This window comes from Asterias rubens, chromosome 19, assembly GCF_902459465.1.
Source record: "Asterias rubens chromosome 19, eAstRub1.3, whole genome shotgun sequence".
NCBI classification, from domain to species: domain Eukaryota; kingdom Metazoa; phylum Echinodermata; class Asteroidea; order Forcipulatida; family Asteriidae; genus Asterias; species Asterias rubens.
The window spans coordinates 4,678,753-4,697,522 of NC_047080.1; the positions used below are offsets into that span (position 1 = coordinate 4,678,753).

The 18,770-nt window shown below is 37.1% G+C and overlaps 1 protein-coding gene across 3 annotated transcripts in view; it reads right to left on the minus strand.

Annotated features, from left to right (window-relative positions):
- LOC117303350 (epidermal growth factor-like protein 7) overlaps window positions 1-18,770 on the minus strand; it is a 31,224-nt gene continuing 12,454 nt past the window's right edge. The window contains exons 2-12 of one of the 3 annotated variants that reach the window (XR_004520501.1): window positions 18,609-18,740; window positions 16,952-17,070; window positions 16,448-16,543; window positions 12,637-12,732; window positions 12,077-12,172; window positions 10,725-10,847; window positions 8,288-8,349; window positions 3,857-3,904; window positions 2,606-2,756; window positions 476-2,111; window positions 1-443 (exon numbers count right to left, since the gene is read on the minus strand). Coding sequence is in view for 2 of the 3 variants with exons in the window: in XM_033787518.1 (XP_033643409.1) it covers window positions 1,999-2,111; window positions 2,606-2,756; window positions 3,857-3,904; window positions 8,288-8,349; window positions 10,725-10,847; window positions 12,077-12,172; window positions 12,637-12,732; window positions 16,448-16,543; window positions 16,952-17,070; window positions 18,609-18,740 (1,036 nt within the window). In the remaining variant the exon portion in view is untranslated. Of the gene's footprint in view, window positions 2,112-2,605; window positions 2,757-3,856; window positions 3,905-8,287; window positions 8,350-10,724; window positions 10,848-12,076; window positions 12,173-12,636; window positions 12,733-16,447; window positions 16,544-16,951; window positions 17,071-18,608; window positions 18,741-18,770 lie in introns of all 3 variants that reach the window. The other 2 variants (XM_033787518.1, XM_033787519.1) reach the window with 2 other exon arrangements.

Sequence of the window (18,770 nt, forward strand, 5' to 3'; positions counted from 1 at the left end):
AGTAATTACCAATAGTGTCCACTGCCTTTACAAAGAGGGATCCAAAAACATTTTAAGATGAAAAAACAAAACTTCTCTCAGACTGTGTTCCAATTTCAGATTATTCTTCCAGCTGAATTTGTTTGCGATATCTCAAAAACACTACCACCTTTTGATATGAAATTTTCACAGGTTAGTTTTATTGTACATTATCTACATTTATCTAGGATTAAATCAATCAAACAATTCCTAAAACCAAAGTAACACTTTGCCTTTCACGACAACTAAATATCTTTTAACTTTCACAATTATTGAATAAAAGAAATGCATTTTCCCCCATGGTGAATTCACCAATCCATTCACAATTTATAAACAATGAACACAAATCCTTCCTTTCCCCATACTTACATAATATCATCTGAAAAATACTTACGTATCAATGTTAGACTTAAATAATTTAAAACCTTGCTTCTGTGCTTTGGTGACTCCCTTAAACCTTGCTTCTGTGCTTTGGTGACTCCCTTAAACCTTGCTTCTGTGCTTTGGTGACTCCCTTAAACCTTGCTTCTGTGCTCTGGTGACTCCCTTAAACCTTGCTTCTGTGCTTTGGTGACTCCCTTAAACCTTGCTTCTGTGCTTTGGTGACTCCCTTAAACCTTGCTTCTGTGCTTTGGCGACTCCCTTAATCAGGCAAACACATTCAACCAAAACTTTTAAACTAAACTAGTTTTTTTAACAAAAATTATTATTTATTATTATTAGTTCAAAATTATTTGTACAAGTTACTAATTAAGTGATCCCTTTATACAACGCTCTTCAACCACTTAGGTAGAGCCCCAACATTCAAATAAACTTTGAAGCTTTAAAATCCTTTTGTACAAAGTTTTGAAATTGGCCATCAAATAGTAAACCTGGTAGTATTATTAAGCACAACACAATAAATTATGCTTTCCAGAATAAGGTTACCAGCCAATATTGTATAGTCTGTGACTGGTATCCTGCTATACTTGCTAAGAAGAAAAGATTTTAGCAATATTTTCTGCTTAAGCAACTCTATGAAATCAGTTCCTGGCCATAAAACTTAAAAAACACATTTTATTTACATTCAAAATTGCATAGTAACCCATTTATGTACAGTACATTCCTTCCACATAATACTGTCCTCTTACCGGTTGAACTCTTTCACATTTCAGTAAAAACTTTTACTGACAAAGTACGGATTGAAAATTGAGGAAAAAACCCAACATAACCAATCTGAAATTTGACTCAAACAGTACCAATCCACAAGAGAAAGTTTTCCATCTGCTTACTTCCAAAGCCTAGAAAATAGAATTTGAAAAAACTGTTGGCAGTTGCTTATTTCTATCTATGCAGTCCTACAGTGCACACAATTTTGAAAAACATTTAACAAAAATGTGTTGGTTAATTAAGTGTATACTATATTTACATATTTTTGTTTTTGTATGTCCTCCTGTTAGATAGAAGACTGTCAATGAAATAAATTTGAAATCTAATATTTGTTTACCTAAAACAAGTTCACATTTGGAGCGCATTTTTGCAATAAAGAATAGAAACCCAAATAAATATCAGTGATTTCTACCTCCATGATTTAACCAATAAGAAGTTGATATTCAAATCTTCATTTATTGACCAATTAGAATTAGTCAAGGCAATATGAAATTGTCCAATGCACATACCTGTTAATTGGTTATTACGATATTAAGGCTATGTTTGGTTCCTGTGATACAATTTACCAGAGCACCAGCCTGAACTCGTCTTAAACCCCACTTGCGAATCAGACTTTGAATAACGTTTGGTACCTTGACTTCTTAAGTCACAAATTGGCTTATTGTATTGGCTTATTGTACAAGAGTCCTTTAATGTTTGCAAACAAACAATCATTCATTTCATCTCAAAAACTTATAAGGCCAGTTGATAAAATGATAAAGGTTTAGACCCTGTGTGCAACAGCTTTGAAAGAAATGAAAACAGAAATAAAAGAAACAACAAATGATTCCATTAGATATTTGTATTCTCTGATTGTTTCCTTCGTCCTTCATCTGATCTTCTCTCTCTGTTTATTCTTCGTCTTGGGATCTGTCTTAGACCACTCCGGTAATCCTTACAAGTACCTGGAAGGATACAAATATAAACTAAGATAAAGATTTGCAGATATGAGGAGCTTCAGACAGGCGTTTGTAGGGTGAAGTTGTGGGGGTGGAGATGTGGGACGTTCAAGGTTTATTTAGTTTCCACAATATCAAATATTATACAGGCAATAATATGTGCGACATGTTTCAACAATAATACAGTTTAGCCAGGTAAATAAAACACTTTTGGGATACTGCAGGGGAGCTCACTAAGAGCCAAAGCTTATAAGCGTGAGCCCCAAACAGGTATGCTCATTGAGCCCAAACTAAGCACCCATGTTACTTCAAAAGTTGAACTGAAGGTTGAAACAACTTACACAGAATGTGCACAATATCATTGTAAGGTAGGTAAACTGGAATGTCATATTCACATTAAATATTTTCAATTCAGCTTAACTGTACGTTGGGTTGGCATATTTACAAAACTGTGCTATTTTCAGGCACAACTTGTTAACCTTTGACCTGTAGCTACTTACAGTCATCTAGTCTCTCTTCAAGCATTGATATCTGTTCACTGAGTGATGTGATGAGCTCAAGCTGTGATAACTGCATATCATTGAGTGGAAGACTACCTTGATCTGCTTGAGACGGTTGGCTCACATTCTTAGCCTGCATCACTCCCATGTCCTGAAGAAACCAAATTAAGAAGACAAGAATATTAACTTCGTTTATTAAATACTTTTATGAAATATAACACGTTTCTCTGTTGCAGTGATTTATTCCTAGCCATTTCAGGACAATCTAAATGACACTGGCTGATGCACAGCCACTTGGCCTACTGGTAACACAGAATTTTACATTCTCATATACCCCAGTATCTTTTGAAACCATGATCTTCCACGAGATGAAATTTTCATCCTGTTTTAAGACTGGTTTCATACAGGTATGTATCGACAAATTTGAAGCCAATATAATTAGAGGCAGTTAAAGCAGAAGCTCTAAGCAGAGGAGTTTAAAAGAATCTAAACATTTCCCACCATGGGGATACTCTTGGCTCAATCTAACAAAACTGTTAAGCAAAACAACAATGCAAAGCATCAAACTATACAGGACACCAGCTAAAACAGAGCGCCTGAAACGCGTTTTGCCTAGTTAACCATTTCTGCAAAGCAAGATGTATTGGTGCTAAGCAAGTTTCTGTGATCATCACCTTTGTGCCATTGGGATCAAGCTGGATTTATAAAGCAAGAAATGTGACACCAACTTCTGATTCACGGGTATGATCATTTTTCTGCATGTCCAAACACCTTTTACATTTTGATACAAAGCCCTGGCAGATTCCTTTTCATTATCTGTTATATAAAGCACCTCTTTCCCAGTATGAAATGTTAGTTCTATCATAAAGACCATTCTACTACAAAATCACAAACTCTGTGTGACATCTTTGCTAAAAAAAACCCTAAACATTTGCTTGGGTGCATTCATATTTCATGCATTGCCAACTTTCATGCATCCTACTTCACGGTTCAATGTGTTTGGAATGTTGGGTATATTTCCAACAAAAGTAAACATATGTTTCTATGGCGATGTATTTTGATTCGAGGTAAAACTTGAGTGAAATGAGCACAATGACCTGAAGGGAATTCATTTAATCATAATTCCTGAACAAAGCAAAGGTTGGAGTGTCATTTTGACACATTTTTTTCTACTTCTATCATAGCGATTTTGCAAGAGCTGTAATTTTCAAGACATTTTCAGCGTTTTTGAAATAAAACTGACTTACGTACAGTGTTTCTAAGAACCCTTTCATGGTAAGGAATCCCTGCATGTAATGCCTTCATATTGAGACACAAGTTTCAAGTTAGATCCAATTTTTAAACATTTGATTGAAAAGCTACTCAACTGCCACTATTGAATTTTCTTTAAACCCGACAAAATAAATGGTTACATCCTGATCAGCTCATAATCTCTTGAAGTTCAAAGAATTGTCATTGACCAGTTCTAAGTCTGGCAATCTTTCAAAATTACCCAATGAAGCACATTTTGTTGTAAAGTACGGTGAACCAGGCCTGATACTTCAACGATTGCCTCAATGCCTCCAGGGCCCAATTCGATGGCTCTGCTTGCCGCCGAATTCTGCGCTTACGATCCCGATCCCCCACTTACGTGCAAGCGCCAAATTTCTGCGCTAGCCTTGTAAGCGTAGAATGCCTAGTGATGTGGAGTATGCACGCGCAGAAGTAAAAAAATCGCTGCTAACTCGTGAAATACGCTTGCCGTAAGCACAGAATTCCCTCGTTCCGTTAGCGCCGATTCTGTGCTTACGGTAAGCTGAGCCATGAAATTGGGCCCTGATCATTGCCTTGGTGCCCTTGAAATGCTCCAGTAGAAATGTTCAATCTCCTCATAAGGTTTCTTTAAAGGAGAAAATGCCTTGGTGCCCCTGCCCTTTGAAAAATGGAGCACACAGGCTTTGTGTTCATTTTGAGGCAGAAGGGGTCAACAAGTACAGATTTATAGGTATCTATAACAAATGTCATCTTCATTAGCAAACAATAAGGACCAGGTAGGTTCCTTACTCAGTACTTCCTTAACCCAGTTACATAAATATCAGGGGTCTCCACCCAACAAGTTCGCACTTTGGAGACTCCCACTACTCAATCTTTGCATTGTATCTAAAGTACCGATGGCAACCCTAAACAAAAATATTTATTAACAGGGAAACCGAAAACGCTCTAATAATAGTAGTGATAATGAACAGTTTTTATATAGCGCAAAATAACAGCGAAGTCTAAAAATGCTTTTGGAGAGTCAATTTTGCTTTGTTTGAACCAACACAATGTATTATTGTAAAAGCAAACAGATTTGGGTGGAAATAAATTGAACTGAACAGGCAATTATAAATTGATCTTATCTTCAATTGCAGTAGTTTGATGACAGTTCATTCAGTTCAGGGTACAGCATACATCAAGAATGTTAATTGGTTTAGGTTTATAAGATAAAAACACTTGATCACATTTGTTTTTGATGAATTGTTTTGATCATTACATCTTAAGGATCACAGAGTGAGACCCCCTTTATACAAGGAATGTTGAAAGCTACATGAGGGAATGCGACAATAATAACATTGGTAACCCTTGTCCCTCATTAGTTGTTTGTATAAAAAGCACCGGTATGTAATTGTCCAGATTGATAAGTTTCAATCTGAAAGCTCAATGATTATTAAAAGTATTAAAGGGACACGTTGCCTTGGATCGGTCGCTTTGGTCCATGGTCCATGAAAAGCGTTTGAAACTTTTTTGTTATAAATATCGATATGATTGGAAAGATGTGTCAAAACTAGAATATAAATGATCCACACAAACATGCCACGAAATTGCGTTGTTTTCCTTTCACTTTGCGACATAACAAGGTCGGCCATTTTATGCAGTCAAAAAATTGACTCCACAAAATGGTGTGCCGTGTTAGTTTACGGTGTATAAGGAAAACCTTGCAATTTCGAGGCATATTTGTGTGGATCGTTCTATTCTACTTTTAAAACATCTTTCTAACCATATGCATTTTATTAAAAACGGTTTCAAACGCTTTGCAAGGCAATGTCCCTTTAAACAGGCGGTGAGGATAAAATATCATTGTTTACTTTGAGTCTGAAAGCTTTCTGATTATGACACTTTATACTAGAACAATGTATTTTGTGATGGTTTTTCCCACTGCAAAAAAACTGTATCTGCAAACCTAAACAAATGCTGTTGCTTATTTCGGTAGTTTCAAAATTGAAGGACAATTTCTTATGGTCTTTACATGCTGAAAATTGTGCATATTTTCTCACTATCATCTGCCGACTCACAAAATGGATTTGAGCCCCCAAGTTTTCACAGGTTTGAAGCATTAAAAAATCTGGGGCAATGGCTTTATGTTCGATCCCCCTCCCCAAGGCCCAAATTTAAATTTATTGTTTACAGGTTGGGGGTTGTGTTTATTGAAGTTTGAACACCAGAGGGAGGGGATGGATGTTGCATTAATATATCCAACATGTTTGTTTCTTAATGGTTTAACCTTGGTTTGTCTTGTGATGTGAATGACACATATCTGCCTGACTGGAGATGCCACTCCAGTTTACACATATCCAACTAGGGAATGTTCACTTCAATACAGTATTTACTCTATGGTCATCTTGACAGCTCAAGTCTTGAAGTAAAGATATTAGATAGACCATGGAGCAAGGATAGACAGGGATTGCGTTGGGTGTGCTGACCACAATACCAAATTTTAAACAGGTAGATTAGTCTTGCGAGTATTCAAACAACTCTGGGAGTACTTTTCTTAAGTTATGTCACTGTATAATACAAGCATGTGAGAAAATATCCATGAAAAAAAAGAGGAAAAGAGTAAACCGGGCAAGTAAAAACGAGGAAAAGATTATATTCCTATACTTTTGTACACAGAAAGTAAAGTAAAAAAAAGAGGAAAATCAAAACCAAAAAAGAGGAACTTAGCTGAAAAGAGGAAATCTCACATGCCTGATTATACATGTATGTAGATATTTTGCTCATAGAGAGGGGTGATTCAAGGCTTTTTCTTGAGTTATTTCAATGACTTTTAGAGCTTGAGGATTCCACTTTATTCATACTTTTAAATTCACTAAGTAAAATTGTTCCAGAAGAATAGTGAAAACACAGTTTACACCACAAGTTACCATGTAAATACAGTCCTAAAATATATGTTTTCCCCAAGCTACCTACCCTCTATCTTCCCTGCATGTAACGAAACAAACATATTTCTTTGGCTGATACCTTTGCACAAATTGAAGCGAAAATGATTGACGGCCACAGTAATTGATGATAATGATGACTGTTGTTGAAGAGACACAAAACTGACAAAAATCAGTTTGTTTTTTACCCACTCCACTCCTCATAATTGGTGCCGACTTGCCTCAGGGAATGCGGGCGAGTTATTCATTGCCCGTTATAAATTATTTCCCTTGAAAGGCTCAAGGAGTTCCTTGAAAATCCCTTTGTATTGTGTATGATTCTCTTTTACCTCTTGCAAATGATTGAGTAAGTATTCTGAGATACATACATAAAGTATATAACTTTTATTCTTGATAAAGAAATGCCATGAGAATTGGGAAAAGAAAAACGATGATTTCATCATAGATTCTGAAGAATGATAATTTACAATCACTTTGTAATGTTTCTTATTCCTTCCAGATGATTTTAATAAAGCATATAGAGGAAGGTATGCACCAGAAATGGGAAAAAAAAGAAAAAAATGATTTCATCACAGAACAGACTGGACAAACCGGCATGATGATTTTAAAGAAGGGTCAGTTACAGTCACTTTGTAACTTTCTAATTTCTTCCAGATGATTTAGCCCCAGGATTGGAACAAATTTCAGTCCAAGAAAACACACTCAGGCTACAAGATTTGGGGGGAACGGGATTGAGTTGAGGAGGTTTAAGCTAAAGTGGCCTTCAATTTAGCCATCAATAGAATAATTGGATGTCTGGTGAGAATGGACAAATTAGATGGCCCTGAGACATTGTTGTACAGTCAGTAATTGATCATCAATGACCATTGGTTGCCTTTAAGTGATTCCAGATTCAAGAATGTACCATATGAGGAATTTGTATCAGTTTCTCAGCAGTGTGTGGGAGAACATTCTTTCTTTTATAGAGAATCATTTCAGTCCTTTATCCTAATCAGATACATGTAGTCACAGCACTTTCCAGTTCTTTTATTAAAGTGTTTTTGAACTTTTACACAATTTCATACAAGAAATGCAAAATCTTTTAAAACCACTCTAGAAGAACTGCTTAGCTTTTAGACTTAAGCCGAACAACTGCTAGTTGCTATGTTCTTTTTCTTTGCTTACCCAAAAACTTATTAAAACTTTATTCTTTCTGATGCATTTGGTTTGTGCTATATCAAGGCATGATGTTTGGCTCTTGGGCAAAAACTAAAACACTTTGTACAAGGGCTGAACAAATGGTGTAGGCTTTTTATAGACCTTAAAGGCCATTTAATAAAATATTTTGCTGATTTTTCCAAGGGCAAACAAGTTGGAAATCAGATTTAAAAAAAAAAACATAAGAGGGAAATAGGAATATAAAAGCAATCAATCAAAAGAAATTGCCACAGCCAAAATAAAAAGAGTTGCTGTAAGGAACCGGAGGCAGAAAATAAAGATTAAGGTGAGAATCTAAGATATTACTAACCTGTTCAATTCGATTGACTTTATCTTGGAGTGCGACGTACTCAGGACTGCAGGCCAGACAAACTAGGAAGAGACATTAACAATACCATCAAAACTTCCCATAATAGTCCAATTAACTTATATCCTTCCCACCATGGTCTGAAACAGTGTTCCTGTCTTTCCTGTATTACTACATGTCTGTTACAATAACATGCATTATTGACTGCCTTGGAAATAGTCAGAAGGTGAACAATTCTGAAAATGGCTTTCTGGCCTGGGTTCCCCCTAGTTCTAGACCCAGAACCTCCCCGACATTACACTTCAGGAGGCTAAAAAGAATACGTGTCTCACTACAAACCTACAGGTTCGGACACAAAGTACACTGTTTCTTTCTCCCTTTGGTGACTGTTTAACTTCGTTCAAGAAAATTGGAAGGCTCAAAGAGATTAAAAGAAAATCCCCAAAACATGAAAATCCTGAGAAATCACGCGCCTGATGATCTTTTGCATTAATTTGATACACATTATGCTAAGTTCCTGTTCATCTACATGTTTCCTCATAATAAATAATTTACTTTGTGTGTGTGTTCAACAGAAAATCCCATAGGGTAAAACACTAGTGCAATTTCCTCAAGCAATTCAGTAGAAAATTTTCAAGCCACTTTAAGACAAAACACTTCCCCTTTTCATGGTCGGGAAGATTATGTCTCCATTATTAACTTTGTCATGAACAAACCTAAGACCAAAAGCCATAATCCAAAAGGATTATGTGCCTAGTAACCTTATCAGTACATCAGTGTTTGGTAATTTCTAATTTTTCATCCTGTCTCTTATCCCCCAGTGGAATGATTCAAACTTTAAATTTCTTAAGAAGTTTCTATTCCTTCATGAAAACATACTTATAGTTCTTTTAATTTACTTCTAGTATTTCTTGAGAAGTCTCTTGTGTTTAAACAAAATAAATAAAAAGTTCCTTGTATTTATTGACAACCTTTTTATAGCTTTTGAAAATTGTCTTTCTTAAGAACTTTTTTTGTATTTCTGAGGAATATTCTTGTATTTTTGGGCAACTTTCTTGTCTTTCTTGGGAACTTCCTTGGTTGTTCGGGGGAACTTATTTTGTCTTGTGACTCTCTTGTCTTCTTGTTATAATGTCTTCAGTACTTTCTTACATTGCTTCTACCTCTTATTACTTCTCTCTGGGTACGTTCAGACGTGGGGTTAAACTAGTCCTTAATCCAAAAGTGCTAAACTAACCCTGCGTGGGAACGCAATATTCTGGTCCCCGAGGGTTAATTTGACCCACTGAGCTGGGCTAAACTTAACCCCAAAAATTGGTGGACTAGCCTAACTTAGCCCAGGTTTTACGACCAACCCCCCGCTGCGAGGCCCAGTAAACCATCGTTGGAACGCAACTGACCTGCTACTTCCGGTCTATTTTAGCCCAAATGACCGCGGCAACAAAGGTGACGTCATTCCACGTGTATGGATGGATCGGCAGCGATCGGTGGTGTCTTCATGAATCTATGGAGCTATACTATAATATCTCCTTGCGTCTCTCCGCTGCCTTCCCTTTATGTTACCATTAAGTGTTGGGGTCCCGGTATTCACCTTCGCCGAAAATGTTTGAAATGGACGTCGCACAAAAACAAGTTCTCATTTTTAGTAGCACTATTTAGTTTTTAAATTCACTTCTTCTGTGTGCAACGCTACTTTATGATAACGAACGGGTTTTGCTTTGAAGAAAGTGGCATCTAATCACAGCTAAGCTACACACACGGGATCGACAATTAAGACCAAAGTTTGGGTTCGAAAACTGGGTTGTATCTGGTTCCTGCCCTCAACAACTTTACGTAACAGTTATACGAGTAGCAGACTAATGTTGAATTGAAAAACAATTTTTAACGTAACACATGAGAATGTGTGTAGGCTACGACTTCTCAATGACTAAGTTGTGATATATTTACAAAAGTTCACACTCGAAAATAATTTGAAGCTTTCAACAACAACGTGTAAATGTTTCGTTCATCGAGGGCAGTGCGGAACGGAAACTTCAGCGGGCACAATAGAATTGCGTTTGTGCTGGGGCCAAGCAAGGATATGAAGTGATTTAGCCGTCTTTAATGATGGAATACATGATGACCATGAGGTTCGTAGAGACGATAGCGGATCGAAACCCTGTGGAAAACGCATGGACAATGTAACAAACCGGAACCAGCAATGGTAAGGTTCGCCGATGCATGACCCAATAATCAACATCGTGGGCTAGTTTAGTCCGCTTGACCAGAATAAACTCACTGTGTGAACGCAAGCCAATTTTGGACTAAGTCATGTTTATCTTTTGGACACCCGCGGTGCTCGGATTAAGGACTAGTTTAACCTCACGTCTGAACGTACCCTCTGTATCACAACAATAACATCTCTTTCCTAATCCCTTTCTTAGGATAAAACAAGACTTACTTGAGCAGGATAATCCATCCGCATCGAGAGTAAATCCCGGATGGCATGAGCATGTATAAGAACCCTCAGCGTTCTTACAACGATGATGGCATCCATGAGCATCCGTCTGACATTCATTCACATCTAGGAATCACAAACCAAGATCACAATCAATTGTATAATTAAAGGAACACGTTGCCTTGGATCGGACGAGTTGGTCTACAAAAAGCGTTTGAAACCGTTTGTTATAAAATGCATATGATTAGCAAGATATTTTAAAAGTAGAATACAATGATCCACACAAGTATCACTCGAACACTGTTGGCCATATAATTGGCCGACCATGTTAGTTCGCAAAGTAAAAGGAAAACCACGCAATTTCAAGGCAAATATGTGTGGATCATTGTATTCTACTTTTAAAGCATCTTTCTAACCTTATGCATTTCATAACAAAAAGTTATAAACGCTTTTCAAAGAACAGCTCGACCGATCCAAGGCAATGTGTTCCTTTAAGTATTAAATATGATGTTTGAAATGCCTCTTTGGAAGTACAGTTTTGTAGTTTTAATGAGGTGATCCCCCGGCTACTGCTTCCCAGTAGTATCGTAAACTTGGGAGTGAGTGACCAATGGCTCCAGTTGCAAAATGTGTTAGATTTTCAAATTTTCCATCTGTAAAAGTTGAAGTTTTCTCTCAGATCTCAAAACTGAACATTTTAATTTGATGCCATCCTGTTATTGGTGATTGCATAAAATTGCTGGTGGATGTGTAATGAAATACATAAATAAATAAATAAATAAATAAATAAATAAATAAATAAATAAATAAATAAATAAATAAATAAATAAATAAATAAATAAATAAATAAATAAATAAATAAATAAATAAATAAATAAATAAATAAATAAATAAATAAATAAATAAATAAATAAATAAATAAATAAACAAATAAATAAATAAAATTCTTCACTTTCAAGGGAAAATTGAGGGGAATATTTGGTAAAATTTACAATAAGTTTTGAAATTATTTGTTGCTATTGAGGAATCCTTAGACGTACTGTAAGAGACATTTAAATGAAACAATAAAATAAAATAAAACAAACAAAGAGAAAAATCATTTGCAATGAATTTGAGTGTAAAATGTAAATGAACATATTCTAAATCTGAGTAGCTGCCAAAGAGACTTGGCATTAAAGTTTTATCTATTTGTCAATCACTGAGGATTCTTAAAAAATTTTTGGCAACAAATCCCTTAGGTATAAACCTAAGAATTCAATCAACAAGCTTTCCTTTGCATTAAAAGGGTCCCCCCTTGCTTAATCTCAGGACTAGGATTATCTTTAAGCTGGATTAGGGATGGATAAGAGTCTTACCATCTTGACAATACTGTCCGGACCATCCATTGGGGCAAGCACAGGAGTCTGGAGACACACATCTACCTCCATTCTCACACGGACGAAGACATAAGGCTAAAATAAATGGGGAAAAAGGGTCACAAACAGGTCAAAAATACTGTAGGAAAAGACAACATAGAATCTCAACTGCAAAATTTATTTTGAAAAGGAAAACAAGAGAGATCTGGAGTCTGGAGGGACACTACCGCCATTCTCACATGGACGAAGACATAAGGCTAATATAACGGGATGAAAAGGGTCATTAACTGGTCAGATATATCTTAGGAAAAGACCTAACAGAATATCAACTACAAAATGTATTTTGAAAGAGAGCACAAGGGCATACTTGACCCATTCAACATCATTATTTATTATTATTATTACTATATATTTCTGGTAAAGAAACCAAGGATGCCTCATAAGTGAACTTAATCACTCGCAAACCTGAAGCCTGTAAACAACACGGAAGATCTAAAACCCAACTCATTTGTGGAAAAGGACTTTTAATTTGTCCATGCATCTGCCGATCTTTGACTTACGTTCTTCGCATGTATCTCCCTGCCATCCTCCCGAACATGTACATGTATCTGGTGTTCGGCAGTATCCATCATTAGCGCATTCCACTGAACAACTAACTGAAATTGACACAAGAACAAATGATTGTTGGTATTTGATGTTGTAGTGAAATGTTGATTAAAGCGAATGGGTTTGTTTGGGTGGGGTAGGGAGGAGTTCTGCCCAATGCATGAGTGCTTTCAGTGGCTGATCTAAAGAATGAGTTATTACACCACCAGCTTTGATAAGAACCTTCATAATTACAGAGAGCGATCTTTATATTGTGTGACAGCAAGAATTGATTCGCCAACAAATCTTCTGAAAATCCAGGTCATGACAGGGCAGTCATCTCTCCCTGATTCTGCAGAAAGTTCCCCGAAAATAAACCAATTTTTCTGATGAATACAGATTATGGAAACTTTGTCCTTTTATTTATGTTGAATGTAACTCTAAATATCTCCCTTCCTTGATTGCTAACTACATGTAAATCCCCAATTTCAAGAACTGACTCCGCGATAATGCAGTTAATTACGATCCTATAAGCTAAAGTGTAGTAGTCTCAGCCAATTTTCTATACCTTCTGCCCGGGTAGTAGTTAAAAAGCAGGACAGTTCTTTTCAGAAGTCTCCCAAACATCCGACAAATCTACTCCGCGGTAGTAGAATACAGAAAGACAGTTCTCTAAGAACAAACTCTACCTGGCAAGTAGATACACACATGGTGTTACCGCAAACCATATATCAACTAAATCTCCCTGAATGCAAGATGCAAATGTTGGAAAGATGCAAATGTTGGAAAGATGCATTTGTTAAAGGAACACGTTGCCTTAGATCGGACGAGTTGGTCTTTGAAAGCATTTGGCCATTTATGGGAGTCAAAAATTGGACTCCCCTAAATGGCCGCTTGGCCGACCGGGTTTGTCGACGAGGTAACTAAAAGGAAAACCATGCAATTTCGAGGCATATTTGTGTGGATCATTGTATTCTACTTTTACAACATCTTTCCACCCATATGCATTTTATAACAAACGTTTACAAACGCTTTGAATAGACCAACTCTTCCGATCCAAGGCAACGTGTTCCTTTAACATCCCTGTCGTGACTTCGCATTTCACCCAGGCGGTCTCCACTGTACTATGACCATTCCGGCAGGCAAATCACCATGTACCTAGTGTGTACCTGGGACAACATGCTTCCTCTGATAACCCCCTTCACTCCCAATCCCCAATGGGAACCACTGACCCTAGAACTCTGCTACCATTGACTGGAAAACCACCACGTCTTATCTCTCTCAAGCTTGACTTATCCCCTGTCCCAAGTTATCTACCGATTACAACGACATCACCGACCAAAAATAGAAATGTAGACAATTGATGTGGAGCCTGAATTTATCTAAGAATCAGTGCAGAGTTTCAGTCGGTTAAGGTGACTGCGTGAATGAAACAAACAGTCTACTCCTGTCCAATGAATCGGTAAGAAGCCAAACATGTGGGGGAAATTAAGGCTAAGGGTAAAAATATAGTGACATGACAGACTTATATATGCCATAGGGACTGCACTGGAGGAGAGTTAAGGGGGGGGGGACTGGTTACTGGCACCAGGTACACAACAAAGAACTGAAAGTTACTAAGACTTCTCAGGTTTAATAGACCTTTATCATGTGAGGCCATCTTGATTTTCTCCCATTCAAATCAGCGTCACCAAACTGAGGCTTGAAGAATAAATAGTCTGGTTCCTTTTTGTAATTTGCATCCGTTGCCTTTACTGGATACAGGGAAAAAGACCAAGATGGTGGCAGTGTAATAAAGGTCTATTTGCCTGCATATTCATGATAATGTTTATCGTACAGCCACCACAATAATATCTAGTTCACTATCTTGGTCGTGTTCCCTTTTACAGTCCTAATGATAGATTCTCACTCTACCAAAATGACATCATACTATTTTCAGACTAATTAATAAACTTTGGGTTGAACAAAGAAAAACTAACCTTTCTCCCAATTTTGTCCGTATCTTCGCTCAGGATGACATACTCAACTAGCTTAGGATTTGAAACTTTGCATGGTGGAAATAGGATATGGAAAGGTTTGCTTTCTCGGGAAGACGATCAGAGCAAGTACTGATCGAAATGTCGAGTTGAAACCAACGGTTCTTTTCAGAACCACCCCAACTCATTTAGAGATAGTCAGACATAATTTGGTTACTTTGACTTAAATGGTAAAACAAAATGTCTGAACTCTGATAAAAAAAAAAAAAAATGGAATGTGACTTCCCTTGACCCCGGCTACTCTCAAACCTGTCTCTCTACCAGAAACTTAAAAATCCCCCAGTCCACATTCTTAATCCTTTATTGCTCCTACAGTAAGTCAAGTTGACAGTCACTCTGACAGATCTTTAAGAGCAATTGATAAGACCCGTCAACTCCCCTTACAGTTTCCCCTCCACTGGATAATACAAGGAAATCAGCGATTGAAAACTAAATGGATTGATGAAGGGAACTTGTAGTTGATGTTTCTGGAACAGTTTAAGGAGAGCACTTAAAAGGGGAAAGCGCTTCACCAGCCTGTAATTACACTGAGGCTACAGAGGCAGCGTGCCCCTTCAAAAGTTTCCAATAGACTTTCGAATGAAAGTACCCTATGCAAAATCAACAAAAACCTTGGCCCTATTAAAGATGAAATTCCATGCCTTGTAAGACAAATCAAAGTATATGAGAAACTTTTTAGTTTATTTTATTGTACAGATATAAAATAGGAGCAGCATTTCCAAAGGTTCTGCTTTGCAACTTTACAAACTAAGCAAGTATATATGCTAAGCAAATTTTAGCCTTTACAAAGAGGACCTCATTAATCCAGAAAGTCTTGGAAAAACTTCCAATATTTTGGGCCAGAATACCCCAGTTTTGGCAAAACCTGGGGAGAGCCCTGCCCGCAGCCTATTTCACGTAGTGCTAGGATTAAGCCTAGTTTGAGTTACAACGGTAACCCGTCCTAACTCAGGACGGGATCATTGCGTCGTAATGTCTTCGGATACGGAATTTAACTCATCCTAAGTCCTAAGATTAATCCTAAGTTAGGAAGAGTTTGTTGAAATCGACGGCTGGTCCTTTAATAGCTGAGTACATTTAGGCTTTCAAAGCTTCTTGTGCACTTTGAGATAAAACATGATCACAACAGCAATCTGCGCTAAGTGCAGACAGACATTCTTGGGAGGCATGAGGCCGGGGGAAAACAAAGTCAAGGAAAACAAGAATCGGTGAAGGGAGGGTTGGGGAGAGGAAATGTTTTGGAATGTTTAGTCTTTCAGTGGCCTGGATCTGGATGGCTTAATTGCATTAAGAAATAATGAATCGTTCAATCATTCTAGATTCACTCACAAATATTGAAATTCAATCGCAAATAATTGTTGAGCTTTTAAATTGTTGCTGTACCCTCTGTTTGCCTCTAGCTACAAGCAATCGCGGTGGTCTAGTGGTTACAGACATCTGCTCTTCAATGGCAAAGGTCGAGGGTTCCAATCACACCCGAGTAATATGCCTGCGGCTACAGTGCTGAGTAAACAGTGTTTATATTTACAAGATTGTACTCGGAATATCTTTTAGGATAGCGCCTATTGCCAGCCTGTTAGTTCACTAGTCCATCAGCTTTTTCAATAGTCTATTTGTTAAAATAAATATGGCTTTTCAACACTGAACTAGCCAGCGGGACTAGTCAATTAGAAAAGTCCTGTAGTGTTTGAACTGGTGTTTTAGCAGCTGAACAGTGTGGAAGGGTGAATGCAACTTTTTGGTTACTCACCTTTTTGGCAATATTGACCACTGTAACCACTTGGGCAGGCGCATGACTCTGGTGCTACACAACGTCCATTGTTACGGCAATCTATAGTGCAGACGGCTGTAAATAACAACAACAACGACAACAACAACAATAAATAACAATAACAACAATATTATAAAGAGACGTTCCAGTGTTCCTTTTCACAATGAAGCAGATACTTAAGAGAAATGTTTACAGTTTTCATCAACTTTTCAAAAAGTTTAAATTTTCAGCTAACTCCTTGACAGTAGAAGAGTTTTATATTGCTGTGATTAATTTCTCAGCTTTACAAAATTGAATTTTAAAAATTAATATTTGTTTTTTAATGCTTACTGTAATTGAACAATATTAAAATTAAGCTAAGAACAATCATCAAAAATGCAATGCAGTTATTGTACCATCTAAAGCTAACATAAAAAATTAATGTGTGTTGAGCTCACACAGATTGGTTTGGGTAGGGGTGTGGTTCAGGGGTGGGGCACTTACGTTCATTGCAAGATGTTGCTTGTTGGTTATGTTGCCTCCACCCTGGGCAGCATGTGTAGGCAGGGCCTGCATTTTCTTGAACCACATTTCTTGTTCGGTAAGCCATGCGGTAAAGAGTTCTGAAAAATAGAAGCAAAAATATTCAAGCTGTATGTATTCCCAAAAAGCTGTATGCCTTCCAATGGAATATGTAAATTGCTGTTTCAATCGGTCGAACACAGGGCAAAATTTTACATTATTATGCCTACAAGAATAAAGTCACCAGCTAAAATATCATTCACCTGTACCATTTGTGACTGGTGTCCTACCTATTTAATGTGTATCTAGTTGAGAAGAAATGTAAGCAATAGTTTCTGTAGTCTTGGTGCAAGACGTTTCTCGTTTTCCTTTTATGCACACCACCGCAACGACTCACCTGACTTAGTCCACACAATGCCCCGCTGTTGGTGAATTGGTCGCTGTATGCGTGAAAGGAAAACGAGAAACGTCTTGCACCAAGACTACAGTTTCTGCTGAAGCAACTTGATGATATTGGGCCTAGGGACCAATGGGTTTGTATCCAGGGATATGCCAAAATAATAATAATAATAATAACTTTCGATTTATATAGCGCCTAATAATTAACACTTAATTCTCTAAGCGCTTTACAAAGAAGTACACTATACAATCTACAACAACATAAATATAACACCACTACAAATAACACCACTACAGCATAACGACACAACAATACAAGAATGGTTAACTATTGTAAGAAAAGGTGTAGCTTTAAGGCACTCTTGAAATCATCAAGGGAAAAATACTTTTTTTTTTTCAAGTTCTCGAGGCTTATTTTTTGAAAGTTAGTCATGTGGATCTGGTATACCATCACCCTTCAAAACACAATGCTTGCCCAATTGGGACAGGTCTGACATTTTAAATAAAATCATTTCTCACTATGAATGCTAACTTGACATAATCAAACAGTTACTGAACTTCCTCTAAAAGGTCAAAATGTCTCGAGTTCAATACCACAGTTGCAGTGAGCCAGACAAGATTGAGATATGGGCCATTTCTTAAAATATACAGACCCAGACTAAGTCTTGTGTCTTTGCTTATTAAGGATAAGAATATAGACGAAAACTGAGTGGCATGGTGAAGAGAAAATACTTCAACCTTTAAACAGAGAAAAACTGCAATTTGTTTATAAAAATCACGATAAAATACAAGGCTTTGTATACACCCAGCTCCAGTAGTATGAACTTGTCTGTTACAAGGCTCAATACAAGGCTCAAATTGGTAACTGGAACACTAGTCACAATTTCATTTCACATGGTGATAGCAAAAAAAAAAACAGAGCGGTCACGCAGGAAGAATAATCCGTAGCTGAAATATATTGAATTTGTTTGAAAAACCCTTTTCTTAAACCACATTCCTTAGAAGGGAATAGTTTCTCAAAATGCTATATATTATCAAAAGCTGCAGTGCTTCGTACCGAGTAAGTTTTTAGTAGGAACATTTGATCGAGTACAAGGACTGACCTATCGCCTATATGCACATTTGGTGTAGCTTTTAAAAGAAATTTCAGGCTATTTAATAATATTTTTCAACTATTTCCATGGGCAAAGAAGAAATCATTAATAAGCTTTAAGTAGGAAAAATATAATGCCTGTCTTACGAGTATTTGGTGCAGAGGTAGCCCTGAGGCTGACATCTTGTGAAGAATGGTTTGAAGTACGGCTGGCAATATGACTCCATTCTGACACCACTAGTTGCATCGTTGGATGAACTCGAGCTACAAACATGACGTCTGTAAATTAAGAAAACAAATTTACAAAAC